The sequence below is a fragment of the Castanea sativa genome, chromosome 6 (assembly GCF_040712315.1).
Source record: "Castanea sativa cultivar Marrone di Chiusa Pesio chromosome 6, ASM4071231v1".
In the NCBI taxonomy this organism is placed as follows: Eukaryota; Viridiplantae; Streptophyta; class Magnoliopsida; order Fagales; family Fagaceae; genus Castanea; species Castanea sativa.
This window is the reverse complement of record NC_134018.1, coordinates 48,302,766-48,327,358: the sequence shown is the minus strand read 5'-3', so window position 1 is coordinate 48,327,358 and position 24,593 is coordinate 48,302,766. Positions and strand designations below refer to the sequence as shown.

General features: G+C 33.7%; 3 protein-coding genes across 3 annotated transcripts; all 3 read left to right on the top strand.

The window, feature by feature from the left end:
• The first annotated feature begins 6,778 nt into the window (after window positions 1-6,778).
• Window positions 6,779-8,898, top strand: LOC142638827 (uncharacterized). The gene is made up of 2 exons (XM_075812889.1): window positions 6,779-7,478; window positions 8,526-8,898. The coding sequence occupies exons 1-2, from the start codon at window positions 6,840-6,842 to the stop codon at window positions 8,616-8,618; spliced, it is 732 nt and encodes a 243-aa protein (XP_075669004.1). The 5' UTR covers window positions 6,779-6,839; the 3' UTR covers window positions 8,619-8,898.
• A 1,549-nt stretch (window positions 8,899-10,447) lies between these two features.
• On the top strand, window positions 10,448-11,661 carry LOC142641269 (uncharacterized). The gene is made up of 2 exons (XM_075815673.1): window positions 10,448-11,167; window positions 11,452-11,661. The coding sequence occupies exons 1-2, from the start codon at window positions 10,631-10,633 to the stop codon at window positions 11,533-11,535; spliced, it is 621 nt and encodes a 206-aa protein (XP_075671788.1). The 5' UTR covers window positions 10,448-10,630; the 3' UTR covers window positions 11,536-11,661.
• Window positions 11,662-23,031: 11,370 nt separating this feature from the next.
• On the top strand, window positions 23,032-23,494 carry LOC142640097 (uncharacterized). Its single transcript, XM_075814189.1, has 2 exons — window positions 23,032-23,379; window positions 23,462-23,494. Exons 1-2 carry the CDS (start codon window positions 23,032-23,034, stop codon window positions 23,492-23,494), a joined length of 381 nt encoding a protein of 126 aa, XP_075670304.1.
• The last annotated feature ends 1,099 nt before the right edge of the window (window positions 23,495-24,593 follow it).

Here is a 24,593-nt window from a genome sequence, read left to right as displayed (position 1 = left end):
ACCATTTTGATCCTTTTATCTTTGCCATTGCTAGGGTTTGAAATTACTGAAGGATTCTATGCTATCAAAGACTGTTCTCACTGACGTTCTCCTCCCGTTGTCGAAATCGGAAGTAAAACAAGAGGTAGAAACCTCCTAATGATGTCCATGTTGAAACTGGAAAGGAAAGGAAGACCATGTGTTAAACAGCATTATGTTTCATATAAACGAGATAAAAGTGTAATGATTATTATAGAGGAATAGAATCAGTCCTGCAAGGAATATAAATGGTGTAATATATATAAAATCATTTCGATTTGGTAACATAAAGGACTAAATCTATCTTCTACAATTTGGTATGGTATAACACGGTGGTAAAATTACATTATATTTTAGTCAAATTTCTTAAAATACTTTCTTTCTTAACATTCTATTATTTATACATTGAGCATTATATATCAGTAAATACTAGTATGTAATTAAAGATTGAATAATAAAAACTATAAAATTAAATACTAGTTTCTTAAAAAAATAAAATACACAACAAATTTAGTATTCTGTAACATCCTATATCCCTTACCAAAGGTCTCCACAAAATCAAGTTTTATCTAAATTAGTTTCTTAACAAAAGAAAAAAAAAAGTTTTATCTAAATTGAACTAGTCTATAACCCTTTCACACTATGAGAGGGTAACTTTTATTAGAAGGATTTGGTAATCTGTAGTTGGTTTTTCTTTGTAATTACTTTTTACTTTTATCATTTAGTTACATTTCTCGTACAACTATGTTAGCAGTATGCGCTGGTACTTTAAATTATTAAGGATTTGTTAATTTTTAATTGATTTTTCATTGTAATTATTTATATGTTAATAATGTATCCTTGATACGTTCTTGCAACTATATCCCAAAGGCAATGAGTTGAGGTGGTTTTGTAGTCCTTGGTTGTCTAAATACCTACTCTAAACTAATCAAAACCCTCAATTTACCCTCAAATTTAGAACTCCTTTTCCTCTTCTTTATGCGTGTGTTTGTTCCAAAAAAAAATATTTACACCTGTACAAAAAAAGTTCTATCATTTAACTGTATGTTAAATATATTGTACTAAGCACATTGCGCATTCACCACATAATCAAAATATGACACAACAAATCAAGTAGTCCATGAATTATTCATATAATCATATTTTTTGGTCAGTCCTACAACTAAAATACTTCCCAAGAATGATATATGGATTGTGTTGATTAATACACACTTTAGCTGAAGTAGATAATATACCAACAATACATAAAAACAACCATGGCATACATAGCTAGTAAAAAAGGGTAACACCAAAAGAATTAAAGAAACATCGTATTGATTCTAAACTAAGCAGACATGTTTATTGGTGAGCATGCATATTAAAAAGAATAACACCAAAAGAATATCATTTTGATTTAAATAAAAAAAAGGGTCACTTATCTTCAACTTTTTATATATGTATGCGTGTGCGTATGAGTATATAACGTAATTTTTTCCATTTGAGAAATCTTTTAGTTGTAGATTTCTTTTTTTATTGATAAGGCTTTGTATTTATTTTTCTTATTTTATATATAGTTTGAAGGTATAATCAACCTCATGTAATTCATTTTAAATAAATTATGTTAAATAAAATGAGTAAACTTCCATCAAGTACATTTGTGTATTTATATTCTACATGTTTAGAAAAACTTTCATTTAAATTTAGTCAAATCGAAGCAGACCGAAATGCTACATTAATGTGGTTCAACAGGAGCGTAGCAATAATAACTATTATGCTTAAGATTTTAAATATAAGATTAAGATCTGTATCTTTTTTTTTTAATAAGTTTATAGTTGGAATAGGTGCTTTCAATCTAAATCTAACTTTTTCCATGATGTAAGTGCACAAAAATGGACCGAAATGAATACAAATGGACCAAAGTGGACCAAGTTGGACCTAGTAAAATAAAAGTGGACTGAATAAGACCAAATAGACCAAGCAGAACCAAATTAGACCGAATAACCGAACTGAACTAAAATGGATGGAATAAAACCAAATTCGACCAAATAAGACCAAACAAACTCAAGAGAACCAAATTGGACGGAATAAGACCTAAGTGGACCAAATAAGACTAAATTGGACTGAAGTGGATAGAATAGACCGAATAGAACCAATGCGGACCGAATAGAACCAAAGTGAACAGAATGAATTGAATAAGACTGAAGTGGACAGAATGGACCAAATAAGACCAATGTGGATCGAATAAGACCAAATTGGACAGAATGTATCGAATGAGACCAAAGCAGACCAAATAGAAACCAGATGGAACTGAAAAGGACCAAATTCGACCAAATAGAACTAAATGAAATCGAATAAGACCAAATTAGACAGAATATGACCAAAGTGGAAAAAATGGACCGAATATGACCAATATGGACCACATTGGACTGAATATAACCAAAGTGGACCCAATAGTACTGTAGTGGACCGAATAAGACTGAATGGACCAATTAGGACCAAAATGGATAGAATGGACCGAATAGAACCAAAATGGAATGAATGCAGTCCAAAATGATTGTGTTTTAACTCCAATTGGCTTCTCAATTGCTTGAAGTTATTGCTACTCATAACTCTCTCATCAAATTTTAGCAAAAATTGAAAGGATTTTCAATTGAGAAAGTCAAGAGTCCCATCTCCCATCGTCCCATGCATGCATCAAATGATTAATTTACCGGATCCAATTCCTAAATGTACATAGTACATGAATCACGAGTACCAATGAAAAGGGTATCTGAAGAATCCCAGAGTGAATTCCATATATAAAGCTAACAGCCAAGGCAAAGAAGCTACTTGACATAGAGAATCAATTCCAAGTCCTATAATCATTCACATACCAAACATGGCTGACACTAAGGTTAGCTTGAAGCCATTTATGATTTATATAGACAAAAAGAGTAACCGAGTGCTCTTCGCTGAAATAGCTAGGGAAGGAATTCATCGACTTCCTCTTCAACATTCTCATTCTTCCAGTTGGAACTTTCATTCCGCTTCTCAAACAAGAAATGGTTGGCAGCTTGGGAAACATTTAATACAGCATTAACAGTTTTAAATATAACTGACCTTAAACCAAAAGTGCAGGAGTCTCTCCTGAGGCCAAAAGTGTACTTCTCTAGTAGTACTGGATTTCCTCTCCAATTGCCAAACATACAATCATCAAAATACAGGAAATTCTGTGAGTGTAAAAGTCATGATTACATGTCCGATGTCTGTGGCGATCCCTGTCCTTTGTGTAAGAATACTATGTTCTTCGACCTGAGTCTTGTACTCCCATCAAATGTTGGAGTGGAAGGGGCTACGTACATAGTGACGGATCATGCCAATGAAAAAGGTAGCTAAAGAAGGCACTTCCTGGAGTGAATTAATTCCATCTAAAAATGCAGTAACAGCCAAACCAAAGAAGCCGCTGAGCCAGAGACTCCATTGAGGACCTAAGGCATGCACGTACAATTTTCATTACCTTAAACTGTGACCAATGCCCATCCTAAAGGCTACCCCCGTCTTCGTTCTCTTCATTTGCCTCCTCGAAGCCCCCCAACCCTCCAATAACTCTCTTCAATTGTTTAGGAAAAAGGTTAGGAACATGACTTTATGCCCCGACTTTTCCCAAAACTTTAAGATGGTTGACTTTGAGTTGTGAGTTCATGTGAAAATTAGTGGCGGCTTCAGAAATTTTGTTTAAGGAGTTCATTAAAAAATTTTAATAAAAAGAGAACTTGAATATATCGAGTTATTGACAAAAAATATAATAATAATATGTGAAGTTTTACAATTTTATTCTACAAGTTTTCAAATTTTGAATGTTACATGATAGTCCATCATGAGTATCTATTTGTCAATGTGGGTATTTATGAGCCTATGAACATTTTATTTTGTTAAGTTTGTCTAACATTTTTATCTTTATAAAGTTGTTATTATCTATTTGACTTTGTTTTTATAAACAAATTTTAGACTAAATGATTAATCTCAACTCATTGACTCCATATTAATTATTGACGCACACAATTACACTCATTTATACATAAAATTACACGATATGTGTCTACTTAACTAATCAAATGCTTGAACAATCACTAACTTTACAATTTTTTTCTTGAATTTTACTAATTTTATAACAAAAAGTTATTATAACATGATAACAATATACATGCATGTCAAAAAACCCTTTTTTTTTCCTAGTTATTAAATTATATAAAGCTATATGTAAGGACCAAAAACGCATAAAATCAGCTTAAGGACTTCGCTGTTCGTTTATTCACTAAAGGTCCAAATACAATACATTTGGTAGAGAGGGTTCAACAACAAAAGTCCCCCTCCGTAGTTTCTTGATTCCTATTTATATCATTTGCTCATTTCATCGTAACCTTACACCTTGCAATCTACTATGCTTTTCCCCTGATATCTGTCCGTCGGTAATGGAGCAAAGTTCTACTTTGCGTTCTGCACTGTTCAGGTCATATCTACATTAATGCAACGGATTGAGTTGGTACTTTCTAATTAATGCGGCCAGAGTGGTTGTTGCCGGGCATTTAATGCAACCTTCTAAATTAGCCTGCCACATTCAGATATTTGCGACCCTTATGTCAGCAGCGCCCATGCCACTTCATCTTCGGGCATCACCAGGTAAATTCCCTTACTCCTTTACTTCATCTTGCGTAATGCATGTCGACCTTCCTTTCCTCGGGTCCTCGGGTTCTTGGGTCCTCGGAACCTCACACTATATTATATTTATATTATACACACAAACATCCACACACATTATAATTTATACAAATAACATTATAACAAAATGTAATATACACAATCAATATTAGACACACTCACATAAATATATCATATAAACTTATAAAAAATATTACACTTCCAATTCACAAACACTCCCTCTTTAATTTTAGATTTGAAAATACTTGTAATAAGGGTGTGCAAAATTTAAGTGTAAAAATATTTTTTTTGAGAATAAATTAAAGTATTAACCTAACAAAAAAATTATTTTATATATATAATTTTATTTTTTTTGAAGTCAGAGGGTTCATTTGAACCCCCTGAATAGGCTATGGCGCTACCCCTAGTGAAAATAATTGTCTATCACTTACCATCATCAATCACTTCGTCAACTTATGGCAAAAAAATTATGACAAATGGTATGATCTTATAAAAAAAAAATTTTAATGCCTCTAAAATAAATCTATATCCAACCCATTTTTAAATGTCCATGTTTTAATTTTAGTTTACAAACAACTTATGTCACCGAAGGGGACTAACCTGTCGGTATCAGGAATCAAAGATGTAAGAATTGTTCATCATATATATATATGGTGTGAAAGGAGTTAGTTTACCATGCAAATTAGTTCCTTTAATTCCCTTTCATTTTTAACTGTGAGACACGTTTGTGTGTGTATATCTACTAGCCTCGTCATACACGCATCTGATAAGGTTTTTAGGAAAAAAAACACTCTGTGTTTTTATTATATATATAATTTTTATTTTGAGAACTTAATTTATAAGTGGATAAAGCAATTTGAAAATTAACGGGAGAATAGTCTTATTTTTTAAGCAATATTTTAGTGGAAGTTAGAGTTGCATTTTTACCGGATTTTCCTTTAATTTTATCTCTACTTAAACATAAGGGTATAGGAGTATTTTTGAACTAAAAAATGAATAATCCAAACAAGAGAAGCCCCTTAAATAATAGTAGTAGTATAACAACAGATATAGGCTTCATACGAACCGTTGCTTTATTTACCTTTTGACAAAGAAGAAAAGAAAAAAAAAAGGCTTCCCTACTAGAATTGGGTAATTACTAAAGAAATGTTTCAAATTGGTACGTGCTGATAAAAAGAAAGAATTGAGGTATCAGAATATGAAATTTATGTCGTTCATAATTGCTTTAGCAAACAAACCAAGTTTTAAAGGTAAAAAGAGAAAAAGAAAAGTTAAAGAGATAATTATTATATATATAATTTTTATTTTGAGAATTTAATTTATAAGTGGATAAAGCAATTTGAAAATTAACGGGAGAATAGTCTTATTTTTTAAGCAATGTTTTAGTAGGAGTTAGAGTTGCATTTCTACCAGATTTTCCTCTAGTTTTGTCTCTACTTAAACATAGGGATGTAGGAGTATTTTTGAACTAAAAAATGATTAATCCAAACAAGAGAAACTCCTTAAATAGTAGTAGTAGTATAACAACAGATATAGGCTTCATACAAATCATTGCTTTATTTGCCTACTAGAATTGAGTAATTACTTTAGAAATGTTTCAAATTGGTACGTGCTGATAAAAAGAAAGACTAAGGTATCAGAATATGAAATTTATGTCGTTCATAATTGGTTTAGCAAACAGACCAAGTTTTAAAGGTAAAAAGAGAAAAAGAAAAGTTAAAGAGATAATTACAATGAAGCGAACAGATGCGCAGACAAGCTCGCCAAGGGAGGCTGCTTCTCATCAGCTGATTTTGTTGTTTTAGATAATCCTCACTCTGCTGAATTATGTATCATTTTGGATTCAGATGCTGCTGGTTTGTACTTTTTATTCTTTTAAGGCTTTCAGCCACAACTCTGCCAGCTTTGGCTAGTTAATATTAATGCATTCCCCTTTTAACCAAAAAAAAAAAAACTTTTCATAAGTCCTCTTTTCGTGGCCGACATTGACCTGTGGTTCCCCAATAGGACTATTCAGGATTTCTTAAGTTCTAAGTATGGTCCGCCGCAAGCAACATGTACATATATAAGTTGTCCATTGCATCATAGTGATGCCATATCGTTTGTCCAAAAATCTTCGTGAAAAATAAGGTTAGACAGAGTCCATGGAAGAAACCAATGTGAGGTTAAAACTTCTTATAGACACAGAAAGCCATAGAGTGCTTTTTGCTGAAGCGGGCAAGGATTTCATCGACTTCCTCTTTCACATTCTAGCCCTGCCGGTTGGAACTTTCATTCCGCTTCTCAAAAAGCAAGGAATGGTGGGCAGCTTGGGGAGCATTTACGAGAGCATTGAAAGTTTAAGTACTACATACCTTCAACCAAAATTGAACAAAGAGACTCTCCTGAAGCCCAAAGCTAACTTCTCTGGTTGTGGCACTGGAGTCCCTCTCCTATTGCCAAACGTTGAATCATCATCTACATCCATGAAATTTTATAGATGTGAAAGACACTATGGCGGCAACTGTAACGATTACGTGGCTAATTATGAGAACGCAATCTGTCCTTCGTGCCAGAATGTTATGACCCGTGAGGTTCGTTTCGTAGACCCACCAAGCGCAGTGAGTACGGGATCTTCGTCCAGTGAGGGAGGGTACGTGAAAGGAGTGGTTACATACATGGTGATGGATAATCTAGAGGTAAAACCCATGTCCACCATTTCTAGTATCACTCTGCTTAACAAGTTCGATGTCAAGGAAATAGGGGCTCTTGAGGAGAAAGTTGTCGAACTGGGCATGGATGAGGTATGTTAGTTATTCTTTGCTTTCTGCGTGTGCATGAGTCTGTTACTTCTCTGTTTCGTTTTTTTTTTTTTTTCGTTCGTTCGTTAAGGTGAAAAAAATTTGTAGCAAAATAAAATGCTCAAATCGAGGTATTAGTTGAATCTATTTGAGTCTTAGAATGCGTTTGGATAGGAGGCTGCGTCCACGTCTGGCCAGTTTTTTTTTTTTTTTTTTTTTCCACGCGCATGTCACTGTTCATTGGCCATGAACAGTGATTTTAGGCCAATGAACAGTACTTTTGGGATGAACAGTAATTTTTACACATTAAAAAATTATTTTTGTACAGTATTTTCAGTTTTCAGTTTTCAGTTTTCAGCAATAAGTTCTATCCAAACGAACTCTTAATTCCTAAACCATTATATAAGGAAATTTAGAATTGGAATTGGAATTGATTGCTGATTGTCCCAATCCCAAGGCCATATTTCAATGTTGTGAGATTTTATTATAATTCTAGACTTCCTCATTATCAAAAGTTAATTCTTTCAACTGGCACTTACATTTGTTGCATGTCAATTGACTCAATTCTCATTTCATCTTCCCCTTGTATGGTAGATTACTACAACTATGTAGTCAATATTTTCAAAGAAAATTATTAATTTATATGAATAGTACCATGTAAAGTATACATTGCAGGCAAAACATTTGCCACTTTGAGAGAAAGTGCTAACATTTACCACATTTTTGGTCTACAATGTATATTTTACATTGTACCATTCATGTAAACTAATAATTGCCCTTCAAATTTCAAATACTTTCATTTAATTCTAATTTTATATTGAGAAATAGAATATTGCATCCCCTCTCTTTCCCTTAAGGTCACTTGTTCATCTTTTAAAAGAGGGGGGGAAAGAAGTTACAAAGAAATGTCATATTGTGAAAGTGTAAATTTGAAATAAAGATCTTCTTCATACCTTTGAAATATGTCAATCTCAAGTAAAGAATTGGTATTTCACAAATTTAAGAGTAATTAATAATTTTTGCTCATTAATTTCCGTGGTTTGTTGCTAGGGAGTGAAATTACTCAAGGCTTCTCTGCAGTCAAAGAGTGTTTTAACTGATGTCTTCCTCCCAACGGTGAAAGTTGAAACAGAAGTCCAGTAAAAGATCTAGGTGCAAGAGTTGTATGCCATGCCAAAATGTTTTTTTTTTAATCTTTCTTATTTCTTTCTGTTTTTTTTTTTTTTCCGTTGCATGTGTGTTTTAAATGTCTGTTAAATCGGGTGTGCATGGCAATGTAAAGGGCAATATGCTCTCTCTCTATCTGTGTGTGTGTTGTATTGGAATCTTGATTAAGAAGCATTATGTATCATCATAAATGTGATGCAAGTATATGTAAACAGATATGTATCAGCACTATATCCAACTCATTTTTAAACAGATATGTCCATGTTTGAGTTAGCAAACAACTCGTACGTCACAGAAGAGGATTCTCCAGTCGGGAATGATAATCAAAGATGTATGGTTTGCACTTATATGTCAGGTGCTGTAAACATTTTTGCCATATATATATATATATGATACAAAGACATTCAAGAGACAAGAGGATAAAGATTAAAAGAAGATAGAAAAACAGAGAGGTCGAAGATGATTGAGGAGCAGAGACAATTCTAGAGGTTGAAGAATGAATGATTTCTATATTTCTTGCTTACTAAAATTAACTTGGCGTAAACAGTAAATGCTTAATTTAACCATTCCCACTACCAGCGAGCTTCTGTTAGTGGGCATCCTTAGCGGAGTTAAAACCCTGCACAGGCAAAAAAACAAAAGAATGCCTGGCGCCCTGTCCGGGGTGTAATACAACCATAAATCCCCCATTTTTGTTTACCAAAAAAAAAAAAAAAATTTAACCATTCCAATTCCCCTAGGTTCATGAATCACGAATGCCAATGAAAAGGGTAGCTAAAGAATTAAGGCACTGCCCAGATTGAATTCCATATAAAAATGTGACAACCAAGCCAAAGAAGACACTAGAGATAGAGAATCCATTCCAATTGTCCTGCTAAAATATATGATTTCCAGACGATCACAAAAGATGGCTGCCACTTGGCCCACTTCAAAGGTAAGCCTGAAACTATTTATATATAGACTATAGGAGTCAGCTAGTCCTTTACGCTGAAGCTGACAAGGAATTCATGATATTCACTCGACTTCCTCTTGTTTATTAAATTGGAGTCAACTAAATTTATTTAGTGATAACATGAGGATAATCCTAAATCTATCTTCTTCATTTTGGTATGGTATGGTACGGTGGTGGAATTACATTATGTTTTAGTCAAATATCTTAAAATACTTTCTTGACATTTTATTATCTATACAGACATTATATACCATTAAATACTAGTGTGTAATTAAAGATTGAATAAAAAAAAATACTATAACAGATACTACTTCACAAAAGAAAAAAAAAAAAAAAACACAACTTTAGCATCTTATACGCCTTCCTAAAGGTCTCCACAAATTCTCTCTCTCTCTCTCTCTCTCTCTCTCTCTCTCTCTCTCTCTCTCTCTCTCTCTCTCTCTCTCTCTCTCTCTCTCTCTCCATACGGCCATGAATTGAGGACTGACGAAAAGTTCTAATTGTAATTATCTCTTAGCTTTTCTTTTTCTTTTTCTTTTTTTCTTTAAAACTTCTCCTAGATTTCGTTTGCTAAAGCAATTATGTACGAAAAAGATTTTCATATTCTGAAAACTTCATTTCTTTTACTTTTGTAAAGAAAAAGTAATAAGCGTCGTACCCTTTCTTTAATCTCTAGTTGAGGATCTAGCGGGGAATTTTCTTTTTCTCTTTGTCAAAAGGAAAATAAAGCAATAGTTCATATGAAAAAGCTTATATCTATTGCAATAAAATCATTTTCTCACATTTTGATTTAAATATAAGACATGTAACATTTAAAAATCAAATAAATATTAGGTGTCTTACATTCAGGTAAAAATAAAAGGGAATAAGACATGGACACCCCTAGTTGCTGCCTTCCTCCTACGCATTCATCTCAATGAACTTTTACCCAATTTTCCATTATTTTGACCATTCCTCTTCCCCATGTGTGAAGTGTCATTGCCCTTATCAACACAGCCACATCAAATTTTCATAATCAGCGAAAACGCAAACAGCTATGGCACCTTCCAAAGTGAGCTTGAAGCTCTTCATAGACAAAAGGAGTAACCAAGTTCTCTTCGCCGAAGCAGGCAAGGAATTCATCGACTTCCTCTTTAACATTCTCTTCCAACCAGTTGGAACTCTCATTCCTCTTCTCAAACAAGAAATAATGGTTGGCAGCTTGGGAAACGTTCAAGACAGCATTATAAATTTAAGTCCTGCTTACCTTGACCGCAACGAGAAGAACTCTCGTCTGGAGCTTCTCCAATTTTCAAACATTCTGTCATCAAATGATAGGAAATTCTATTTGTGTGAATGTAAATATTACTTTTCCGATATCTACCTTAGAAAATGTCCATCGTGTCAGTCGTACATGAGGTCCGATCTGAAATATTGCCCACTCAATGGAGTGAAAGATGGTCCATACCTGGTGATGAATGATCTGGAGGTGAAACCCTTGTCCACAATTTCTGTAATCACTCTGCTTAACAAGTTTCATCTCAAGGAAGACGGGGATCTTGAGGAGAAAGTGGTCGATTTTGGCATGGATGAGGTATCTCAGTCCTTAATTTCTTCACTTTCTGTGTATGCATAATGCATGACTTGAGATTTTTTAGCTGAGGGATCTTTCTATGTTAGTGGTTTTTTAATAAGAAAATTATAGATTTACATTCCACTGTTTTTGTAATATTTATATTATACACTAAATAAATGTTTAAAATTATATACAAAATAACTATAAATCAATAATTATCCTTTAATATGAAATTGCTACTTTTGCTTTTACTAGATAGCAGTAAAATAACTATTTTGCTCCTGTATTTGGTTTATTGTTAGGGTTTGAAACTGCTCAGGATTTCTCTGCAATCGAAGAACGCTCTGACGGATGTTTTTCTCCCCATGTTGAAACAGGAAGTCTAGATGAAGTACTACTATGAATTATGAATTGTCTGAATTTTGTGGAGTTGCCAGATTAATGCTGTTTTGCTTTGTTTTGTTCTAAATGTCAAATCTGGTTTGGCAATGCAATTGTCAATTTGCTTACTCTGCTCTCGTCTAGACTCTGTGTGAATGTATGTTTTTGTATAGGAGTAATTTGCTTAAGCAGCATTATTTTTCATCAAATCATGACGTTAATTTATGAGCTTCTGTTAATTTTCACCTTACAATGGTTTGAGTTTGCCGAGTTTTTAAGCAGAATTATTTTTCGTCTACAATTAAAGACCCCCATTTGTAAATAGGAAAATTCTTAGGTAGTTTCGGAATATAGTGAAATGGTGCTCCCTCCTCTCACATTCATGGTGGACCCCATCATGAATTTAATGAGCAGACCCCACCATGAATGTGAGAGGAGGGAGTACAATTCTCCGTGCTCTGGGAGTACCTAAGAATTACTCTTGTAAATATATTAAAAATGTGCTTGGCCCCTATTTTCAATATAAGGTCCATGTTTAATTAATACAATACCAAATGGTCTATGGATAAAACACTTTTCATACACACACACATATATATACTTTTCTTTTCTTTCTCTTTTTTTTTTTTGAATCCCACACACATATATATACTTAAGATAATTGAAACCACAAACAATTTTCATAATTAGTAGTGAAGAATCTACATGAAAGTAAATTGCACAACTGGATTTAATATATCAAATTTTGTACACAATTAGAGAACCAAGACCCATAAATTTGATAAAATAGACTTCTTAAAAGGAGTCTAGGCCTTCAAACTGAAACTCCATCCACTAATAATATTTGTGCTTGGTTAATAGATGTCTTTAAAGTATTTGTTAATTGACAATTTTAAGAAAATTTTAATACCAACTTTATGAAAAATATTAAAAAATCAATTTTTTTTCTTTTATCATAAAATGTTTTTAAAAATATTTTCTAAATCAATGCTCTTGCCTCTAGGAAATTTGTTAACTTTTTCCATAATATTTTTCAGTCTCCTCATATTATATTATTCAATATCAAGCCATATAATAAATGTGGCTTTACAAGAAAAAAAAAATTAAATCAATCTTTATCTACTATAATTAGATAAAATTTATTTCACTACAAAAAACGCGCTTTTGGGCCGCATTTTTGTAAAACGCAGCTACAGTCAGGGGTTTTGAACCGCGTTTTACAAAAACGCAGCTCCAGGAAACATGTATAGCCGCGTTTACTAAACGCGGCTATAGACCCGCACTGAAGCCGCGTTCTTTGGTGTTGAGGCTGCGTTTGGCAGGTAGAATTTCAGCCGCGTTTTTTGAAACGCGGCTACAGGGATTTCTTTTTTTTTTTTTTTTCTGGAGCCGCATTTAAAAAACGCAGCTCCAGACATGTTGAAGCTGCGTATAATCAAACGCAGCTTCAACATGTCTGGAGCTGCGTTTAATCAAACGCGGCTTCTGCGTTTAGTATAAAGATAAAAAAAATAAAAATAAAAATAAAACCTTCCCTAAATCATTCCTAAATCAGACGCAAAAAAACCCTAAATCAGAAACCCCTCCTCCATCTGCCTAAACCGAGAAAGATAAGATAGAGAATCAACGAAGCCGCCATTGATGGATGGGATTTGAGAGAGAGGGTGAGGGTGAAGAAAAGGGGTTTTAGGCTGTTTTGGATTTTGGGGTTGTGTTGTGTTGTGTTGTTTATAGGAGATGAGGAAAAAGCCAAGAAACAACGGTCAGCAAGAGAATCCAGTTCGATTGGGCCAATAGAGTTGCCATTGAAGTTGGGGGAAATTAACCAAACATGCCATAACTTCCCTTGTAGGTGAAGTGGTCTTTTTTTATTCTTTTATTTTCTCCTTTATACATCTTTTTTTTTTTTGATAAAAACCTTTATGCATCTTTTGCTTTACAAAAAAAAGTTCCTTTTCATATTTGAATTGCGGTTTCTTTTCTTTGTTTATTATTTTTATTTTTGGTGGAATAGCTGCATATATGTGATCAATGTAATAGAAATGTAGACTATGTAGCCCGTTTTCCTTTTTTGTAGGTCCTGAATTCGAGCTCTTTCCCTACTAATGAAGCAATGGTGCTTCTTATGCTTTACAAAAATAAGGTTTAGTCCGAAGACTGTTAAGGGCTGCTACAATTGGCTTCTAACCTTTTTTTTTTTTTCTCAAAAAAAAAAAAAAAGAAACGTTCTCTTTTCTACAATTATATTTGTTCAGTTACCACCTTCCCTTACTAGTGCCAAAACATTTTGTTCTAAGTGATGTTTCTATCTTTTTATTCTTGTTTTGATTGTGGGGGCATTCTAGAATCACCTTTTGTTTAAAAATAATTATAAATTTTATGAATACAAAAAGAAACAAAAAGGAGAAGGACCCTACTCATTCCCAACTTCATTTCTACAAACTTTTAGGAAATTCAAGGATGTTCCATCGTTCATCTAAAAAAAGAAGACGAAGGAAATTCAAGGATGGGAATATGATTCCATTCATAGTACACTAAATAGTAAATGCCCATTAGACTAGACTTTGGGTAAACAGATTGACTCTTTTGAACAAAATTAATACTAAAATTTTCAGACTTATTCAACAAGAACAAAAAAGTCTTCTATGATTGATGTAATTTTCCAATGGGGAGGATGATTTTAATTTTTCAAAGGGCTCAGAAAATTACTCTCCTGGGCGCATCATAAGCCCCTCATATTGTTAACAGAATGTTCACAACTCCAATTAAACAGAAGGCTTGAAAATACTTATATATCAATATGTTTTTCTTTTGGGTATTCTATATCTATATATATGAAAACCTATATGAATCTAAATAAAGAAGAGTTCTATTTTATTATTTTGTGTTTGTGTCATTGTGTGTATTATGAGTTTGGTGCTTCTGTTGTATATCTTAGATTTTTGTGTTGCAGATATTGGACACTGACTCAGCAGCTTGCACACCATACCATTAATGGTTGCAACTTAAGGCCTGGTGATCTCCTTGGAACTAGGACCATCAGCGGACCTGTATGGTTTCATCTCACTTATTATAATTTATTTTATTTTCATTTCACATGGTTGTACTTCTGGAACCGTGCTCATTTTGTTTTTTGTATAATTGTGTAATTTAAGTTAGAAATGTATAATTTCTGTGTTGTTCAATTGAAGTTCAGCCACCACTTGTATTTCTGAACAGGAGCCAGAATCTTATGGATGCTTGCTAGAGTTGACATGGAATGGACAAAAACCACTGTCCTTAAATGGGACAACTCGAAAATTCCTAGAAGATGGAGATGAAGTCATTTTTAGCGGTTATAGTAAGTTTTGTGAGCATACAAGTTTTCTTCAAATCTCCTAAGCATATTGTTTTCATATTTTCTCTATCATGACCAAGGAACTCATGCATTTTATCTTCTTAACTTCAATTTTTTCAATGTATTTTTCAATTTTAACTATATTGTATCCATCATGTGAAATTGTAAGTTAAATTCATTGATTTGATCACCAAACACCCAATAGTATATGAGAAATTTATAAAGACGAGGTTTTTTCAAAATCCTTTTTGTTAAAATTTTTCTGCTGCTGCTGGGCATGCCCAGCTGCTGCTGCCCAGCAGCAGCTGCATCAGGGCAACTTAGTATAATTGTAATTATAGCAACTGATAGGGATACAATTTTTTTTCACTAACTTTTTTTTTTACTATTATTGCCTTAATTTATTGTGATCAAAGCAACATAATTTTTACATAGGTCAAACATTGACAATACTTTTTTGTACTACTCAATCATAATGGATCACGTCAGCAATTATATCAAATGTTATGTTTACAGACTCTTATAATGACTCATAGACAATCAAATGAAATAATGTGATAGGAAAAGCGGTAATAGTGGTGTTACAAAAGGGTCAACGGAATGACAATTATAATGGCACTAAGAAAACTAATGGGCTAGGAGGGCTGTGATAGGGGTAGTTGGCAAAGTGGTAGTGATGTTGGTACTATTAACAATAGGGGTGGGGTAAGTAATGCTGGTTGGGGGGACTGTATATATTTGGTACCTCTACAAATGTTGGTTGGGGAGCTAGTGGTGCCATTTTTGGCAAAAAGGGTGTAGGGAATGAAAATTGGGGCAATAAGAAAACAATTGGCTGGGAGGGCTGTACTATAGTGATGCTGGTGTGGTTGGGGTAAGTAATGCTGGATGGGGTGCTAATTCTGGATGGAAGTAAAATAGTTTTGGGGTGGTGAAATCATGTGCACAGAGAGTTAACAGTACTAAGATCCTCTTTAATTGTTTTTACCCTCGTGACCAAATATCATTTGTTGATTTGTTTAATTTTTGTTTTCCATTTTCAAGATTGTAATATTTGTTTGTCTTAGCTGTATAATTCCTGCTTCAATTCCAAATTCTATTGACGGAGTGCATTCGTATTGCATGTCATATTGAACACTTAAGATTAACGTCATTCGTATAGAAATAGTAGAAAGAATAATTGATAAGTTGTGTTGGAAACTTGTGATAGCAGGGATAAATCAATTCAGTTGTGATAACAGGGAAAAAAGAAAGAAAAAAAACAGGGAAGAGGAAAAAAAAAAAAAGACGCTATAGCCGCGTTTTTTATAAACGTGGCTATAGTTCTAGGCTTCTCAGCTGACAGAGGGCTATAGCCGCGTTTTTTATAAACGCGGCTATAGTCCGCAGCCTATAACCGCGTTAATAACCGCGGCTCAATTGGGTCTATAGCCGCGTTTTTTAAAAACGCGGCTATAGACCCGAAGCCTATAGCCGTGGTTCAAAAACGCGGCTTCAGGCTTGAGTTGTAGCCGCGGTTATAAAAACGCGGCTACAGACCCGCAGGGTCTGTTGCTGCGCCGCTTAGGCGTGGGTTGTAAACGCAGCCATAGAAAACACGACTATAGGTTATAGCCACGTTTTCGGGGTCTATAGCCGCGTTTTTGAAACGCGGCTATAGACCCCGTTTTTTGTAGTGTTTGAAAAGTAATTTGAACACTTTTTGGCCAGTTAAACATGATATGGAGTAAAAATAGTTTCTTTACTATGTAGATTGGAAAACGAAATATTACTGGGACTTTATCCTTCTGCTTCTTGGCGCTGGAAATAAATATATGGACTCAATTTGCTTGCAGTGATTCATTACTACACATAACTCTCTGTTAATTTGTCCCCAAATTGAGAAGATTTTCCATTGAGAAAGTACAAGAGTCCATGAAATGGACCTTGTTAGAAATATTGGTTAAATAATTAAATTTACCATATCCCAATAGTTTAAGCTTTTGGGACAATCGGTAATTTAACATGGTATCAGAATATGAAATCTTGAGTTCGATCCTTGTCTCTTTCACTCTACCTCCCATTTAGATTCCCACCTGTTGGGCTTCACCTATTAAAGGTAGTTTCAGCCCACACGTGAGGGGGAGTGTTAGAAGTATTGGTTAAATGATTAAATTTACCATATCCCAATAGCTTAAGCTTTTGGAACAATCGGTAATTTAACCGACCTAATTTTTTCATGGTGTGATTGGAGGGAATCAATGGCTCCTAATTTGATAAATTAACTACTATTTTAAAAGAATTCAAACCTTCACGTTTCACTATTTAACAGTTTGTAACACACAAATTCACGGTTGCTTTTTATTTATTTATTGTTAACATATGAATTTAAATAAGATAGACTTCCAAATAAATACAGATACATACTAAAATTACTTTAATCTATCAATAAAACTTATCATAATCCAAAAAAATCTCACTAATCCAAATCCAAACTAATTAATTTGAATCAATAAAACGTATTATCAGTATTTATCCAACAATTTTCAACGTGTTCCAATCCCCCCAAGGCTCAGGAATCACGAGTGCCAATGAAATTAAAGGGTAGCTAAAGAAGGCACTTCCCAGAGTAAATACTAGTATATAAAAAGGTACTAACAGCCAAGCCAACAAGAGAATCGATTGAAAGTTCCTTCAAGTCTTCACATATACATACCAAACATGGCTGACTCTAAGGTAAGCCTGAAACTATTTATAGACAAAACAAGTCAGCGAGTCCTTTATGCTGAAGCGGGGCAAGGAATTCATCGAATTCCTTTTTAACATTCTCGCCTTGCCTGTCTCAACTTTCGTTCCACTTCTCAATGATCAGGAAATGGTGGGAAGCTTGGGAAACATTTACGAAAGATTTCAAAATTGAAGTCCTACTTACCTTCAACCATTCGTGAACAAAGACTCTCTGTTGAAGCCCAAAGTCTGCGCCCCTCGTCATATTGGAGGCCCTCTTCAATTGTCAAACGTTAAATCCTCAACATCCAGGAGATTCTATAGGTGTAGTAAAGGTCACGCATTGTTCACTGATCACAATACATCATTCTGTCCTTTGTGCGAGATATCAACGTAGACTACGTCCTTGGAGTTATATTATGTAGGTCAAAAAAACATTTCGTACTTGTACAGTGATCTTGAGCAATGTTAAGAATGGTTGTACCCTTTGGTTTGTTAACTATCGCTTTATATGAGCACGTTAAGAACGGATTTTTTTTCCCGTTGGCAAAAAAAATGCAGGATAATGAGGCTAGCCACTTGAGTTTGAGTCACCAATATACTTGGAGCTTAAAAATGAGAGATGCTTAAACTGATTGTTAGTAGAGCTGTAGAGGTACTACTTGATCAGAGTAATTTTTAGGTATTTTAATACTTTGGGAAACTAACATTAGTACAAGGTTTTAAAACCCGGATCGTTCATTGAACCGAAAAATGAAAAGATTCAAAGTTTTTGAGGTTGAACCGAGGTCAAACCGTGATGATGTCATAATTAATTTAATAATTAATTAAAACCAAAATATAGATATTAAATTTATAAAACTAGAAAAATTGACTAATATATCTATATATGTGAGAGATATTTAATGATTTTCAAGCATATATTTAATAATTAAATAAGAAAGTTAATAAAATAAAATAATAACCGTGAAAACATTAAAATTTATGATTAATTTTTGAAGTAAAGTTGAATATTTTTGAAGAATTTTAATTATAATTTTTTTTATTCCTTGTAAGAGATGGATAATTTAATTAAGTAGAATAAAATTGTGTTAAGTTGTTTTTATAAAAAAAAAAATTGCTAAGGGGTTGGACCGCACGGTTCTTGACACCGGTTCGTGCGGTCAACTCCGGTTTTAGGGTTCACAGAATTAACTAAAAACACGGTTTTTTATGCCTAAAAAACCGATTTTCATTTCGATTCCCAGTTTTCACAGTCCGACCTCCCATCCAGTCCAGTTCTGAAAACAGTGCTTTCATGGGAAAGCTATTATTGGCACTTTATAATATATTCCATAGATACATGCATGGTTCAATTCGTCTAGTCTCAAATATCATTGTATAAAAATAAAAATAAAAACATTCGGCCATTCCTTTTCCCCGTGTTAAAGTCTCTTTCCAATTATATATAGATCTATAATGCACTTATCAACAGAGCCACTCCAAATTTTCTTAAATAATCAGCGTAAACAGCAATGGCATCCTCCAAAGTTAGCTTGAAGCTTTATATATATAGAAAGAATAACCGAGTGCTGTTTGCTGAAGCCAGTAAGGAATTCATCATCGACTTCCTCTTTAACTTTCTCGCCGCGCCGGTCGGAACTTTCCTTCCACTACTTCTCAATCAAGAACTGTTGGGCAGCTTGCCAAACATTTACGAGTGCATTAAAAATATAAGTGATACTTATTACCTTCAACCAAATCCAAAAGTGATCAAAGACTCTCTCCAGAATCCCAAAGTTTACGTCTCTGGTGCTTGTGCTGACCCTCTCCAATTGCCAAACGTTGAGTCATCTTTATCTAGGTGCATCTATGCGTGTTCCAGTCGTGATGTTAGTTGTAACAGATGCATTTCTTATGATTCCGGCACAGTCTGTCCTTCCACCATTCTTACTTGAAAACATAATATCGTATCCACAGTTCCACACTTTAGTCGCAATCCACCAACTCTAACAAAAAGACTGAAACGAGAAATCCCATAATTGTGAAAGTGTCATCACTTTTCTTACTTTATATAATAACTATATTGCTCGTGCGTCTGGTTTATTGTTAGGGATTGAAATTGCTCAAGGCTTCTCTACAGTCGAAGAGTGTTCTGACTAATGTTTTCCTCCCAATGTTGAAAAAGGAAGTGAAGATGTAGAATTGTCAATTTTCTGAATTCTGTGATTGCCAAATTAATGTTGTTTTGTTTTGTTGCAAATATGTTCTTATTGTCGAATTTTGTTTGGAATGTAATGGACAATGCGCTTGCTCCTCTCTCTCTCTTCCCCCTTATGTTTGTGTTTGTTAGCCAATATGATAGTTATAAACTACTTTTGGTGCAAATTGTTGCTATATTTTTTACTTTAAAGAAAATTTGCAATTTTGAAAGCTATTTGAATGATCTGGATTATATTCAATTCGTGTCTAAAATCCATCATTCTTTCATAATTAATTCAAGTTTACTACTACACTAATCTGTAAGTTTGCTTTGGTGTGAAAAACCAAAATACCATTGCAAAATCACTCATACCATACTATGCCTTCTCAAATTTATATATACTTATATTATAATATATTATATGCATGTTTGGAATAATTTGTGTAGTGAGGCGAATACTGAGCGAATATTGGGCCTTATTATAATAAGGTAAGTACTGGGCTCAACAGTATCGGCCCAAATGATGGAGACAAATCCAGTATTGGCTAGCTCATTTTTTAATGAATGCAAAACCTTGGATCCTTGGTTAGGCCCAAAACCCTTCTAGGCCGCACACCAAGGTCATAACTGAGGTATATCCAAGCTATAGAGACAAATCCTAGAGAGGCTAAACTTCTTCGAGGTAGCTTTCTAAAAGTTCCTAATGATTCCACAATAGCCCCTACATCAATATAGGTCACCTACCTAGCACCACCACATTAAATGCAGAAAGACAAGCTTGAACAATAAGAAAAACTCCAGAAGTCTCCATTCATGATGAAAAACCTACAAAAGAAGAACTCGGTTAGACCAAAAGTTATCTAGGTGGATGCCTGAACAATAAGGAAGACCTCAGAAGCCTCCATTCATGATGAAAAACCTACAAAAGAAGAGCTCAATAATACCAGAATTTATCCAAGTGAACGCTTGAACAACAAGGAAGATTGTAGTCTCCGTTCATGATGAAAAAACAAGAAATAATAATCTAAGAAGGCCAGAAGTTATCCAGGTAGAGTTGGACAAAATATGAAGAAGAAGTAGATGACTCGTATAAAAGGAAGAGAAGAAAAAAGAGACACAAAATAGGAAGAGAGAAAACAATAAGGAAAACACTTAAGAGAGATTCATGTAACATATCACAGTTAAATTAATCAAAATATTTTGGTAGTTTATGTGTTCTTATCCAAATTTTCCATAGTGGATCAATATCAATCCATAACACAAATTAATTTAATACGTGTCTTGCTTAGTGTCTTAAACCATAGAATTAAGGGACACGTTCCTACAATTTGAATATGTAATATTTTTTTACCAACTTATAAATAATTTAGATTAGTCTAAATTAATTATAACTCATTCTATTTAAATCGCATTTAAAATATTCCAATATCAATTTAAATCTATTTCAAATATTTATTATTAAAATATAATATTAGTTTAAATATAAATTTCAATTGAAAAATTTTTTATTTAAAAAAAAATTCATTATCAGTATATTTTTGTATTAACTCAATTTTCATAACTTATTTTAAGAAAATAAACATGATTTAAATTTATTTTATCAAAATAAAGAAATTAATTTAAGATAAGTAACAAACTATTTTTTTCTCAAATTTAAAAAAATTAAGAATGAATAATTTGCATAATTTAATAAATAATATCTTTACAAGATTTTTCCAAAATTTGACATAAAAGTAAAAATTGTCAATCATTATATTAAACTTAAGTGGGAATTCAAGAATTATAGGGGTCATTTGGTAATGTTATTCTAGTAACATTATTTGTATTTTTTGAAAATATGTGTGGGTGAAAAAGTATGTAAAAATACATGTAATATTGTTTAAAAATTAAAAAGTGTTGCTCAAACAACCATGCCCAACGGCCTCCTGGATTCAGATCTTCTAGAGTTTTTAGAGTACTCTACCGCCTAGAATTCTTTTAATCTTGACCTCTCATTTAAAAACTAATGGTTCAAATTTCACCATGTCATTAATTCTAGAACAAAACCTTAAAAATAGATGCCACATCAACTATTAAAATGGACATGTCACTTTTTGAATTTATTTTAGTTTTAAAAACTCAATTCTGAACCCAATCTTGTTGCCGTGCCAACACCAACGGCACCAATCTTGTCTCTGATGAGATCTCTACGCCAGAATGAATAGAGAACTTGGCAGCCGGTGTGGGGCGAGTGGAGGAGTTGTATGGGTTGGGTCGCCAGGAGCTTGAGTGGCAAGGTGAAAAGGCTGCATTTTCAGATCTGGGTTATAGACAGAAGCTTGAACCTTTTGTTACACAGAAAGTCATCTCTCTATTTTACAAGTATGGACTCTACTTGCCAAATAAGATGATATAATAATGAAAATTGCGTAGAGAAACTAACTTAGAAAAAAATGGTACAAAAATTGTCCCAGGCCATTACGCCTACAGAGCAAGTATGCTAGTAGTTGAAAAATGTGAAAATTGTTGCCAAGTTCTCTATTCCTTTCAGCACTGAGATCTCACCGGAGACCAATTTTGGTGCAGTTGGGTGTTGGCACGGCAGTGAGATTGGGGTTCTGATTTGAGTTTTTAAATTTTTTTTTTTTTTTTTTTTAGAAACGAGTTTTTAAATTTTTTTTAAAACTAAAAATAAATTCAAAATGTGAAATGTCCATTTTAATAGCTGATGTAGCATCTTTTTTTAAGGTTTTATTCAATAATTAATGACATGGTGTAATCTGAACCATTAGTTTTTAAATGAGAGGGTCAAGATTAAAAGAACTCTATACAGTAGAGTATCTTAGGAACTCCAAAAGATCTGAATTCCTCCTATGCATAGTGATGATGTTGTAAAGTCCAACCAACTCTATTGTAGTATTATTTTATCTAAATCGTGAAAGGGATTCATTTCAAATGAATATGACCATTTTTCGCTTCTCAATGAATTGATTGAATTTTTGAATCTCGAGTTATCCTAAAAACCCTAAACATTCTGACAACAACAATCATTTTCCAGCTAGTAGTATACTTTTCCAAAAAAAAGTTGGCTAAGTAATTCCATTTCGTTTCTTTTCTGTTAGGCATGGCCTTAATTGGCCCAATAAAACATTAAAAATACTTTCATGGGAAATCCAACATTGGCATGCATGCTGCAATACTCGATCTATTTCGACTATTTCTCTTCCATAATATATATAGAATGGATCTACATGTCCTTATAATCACAGCCTCTAATTTCGATCAGCGTTAATAGCAATGGCATCCTCCAAAGTGAGTTTGAAGCTCCTAATTGACACAAAGGGAAACAAAGTCTTATTTTCAGAAGCTGGAAAGGACTTTGTAGACTTCCTTTTTAATCTTCTTTCTCTGCCAGTTGGAACTGTAATTCGTCTACTGACCAAGAATAGCATGGTGGGTTCCCTTGGAAATTTGTATGAGAGCGTTGAAACTCTCAGCGAGACTTACTTGCAGCCAAACCAGAGCAAGGACGCCATACTGAAGCCCAAAACTCCTGTCAGTGCTTCTGATCTCCCTCTCCTGCTTTCGGCTGATGAAACTATGATCGGAAAAAAGTTTTACATGTGCCCAAGTTTCCACAGAAATGTGGCTGATGATCCACGTGCCGCTTGTCCATTTTGCAATTGCTATATGAACACTAAAATACCATATATTGCCTTGGAAAAAGTGGCGTCTTCCGATGATGAGGGTGGCTATGTGAAAGGGGTGGTGACATATATGGTGATGGATGACTTGGTAGTGAAGCCTATGTCTACTATATCCAGTATTGCTTTGCTCCAGAAATTTAGTGTCAAGGAAGTTGGTGCACTTGAGGAGAGGTTTGTTGATTTGGGCATGGATGAGGTGTATATATAATATATATGCTATTTGTTTTGTTTCCCATTATCTTACAGACCGTATTAATTTGTTCATTTTGATTTTAGCTATTAATTAATGTTTCTTTTCTTTTTTATTGATAGGGTTTGAAGTTGCTGAAAGCCTCATTGCAGTCCAAGACTGTTTTAAGCAGTGTTTTCCTTGGGAATATGGGAGCATAGGGACGTTATGGTTGCACCTTGGTGGAAATCCAGCTCGTTAATTTTGGGGTGGATTGTGGGGGTGATTTGAATGAGAGCATGTATTAGGAAATGGAATATGGGTTTTGTAATTTTTCTGAACTAGTATTTTGAAATGTTTTGTTCGGTTGAAATGGTTGTCTTGGTTTGAACTTTGAAATTTGAATTATGAGTTTTTATTTGCATCTTTATCTTTATCTTCTTTTTTTTTTTCTTTCTCTCCCATTTATTATTACTATCATTATTTAGGAAATGAGCATGTAATAGTCTTAGTCCTTTCATATTTTATATAGAGATCTTTACAAATCCCGTACTTATGATAAGTTTAAACCTTAATCTATATATTGCCGCCACCATAGAATGGCAGCCTATTGAATGATGCAAAATCTTACACAACCCCCATCACTCCAATCCTATTCAAATCTTCACACAACCACTGTCTCTCTCCAAGTCTCACAACTTTCCATGTCAGATAAGTAACGATTTTAAGTTAGCGTTCTAAATTTCATCAAAGTAATGATTCTAATTTGTTTATAAATGTCTAAGATCAGGGTTTGCTATTAACTACAAATTTAAACGATGTTGGCTTCGTTGAACCTAGGGAAACCCTATAGAAGATCAAATTCTACACGGGCTTCGTCTCTTGGCATTTTAAAGAATGGTTAGTGATGTTTTTATTTTTATTTTATGTTTTCCCCCTTACCTATTCTCTTTATTTGGAGTAAATTTGTGGTTTTTTTAAAA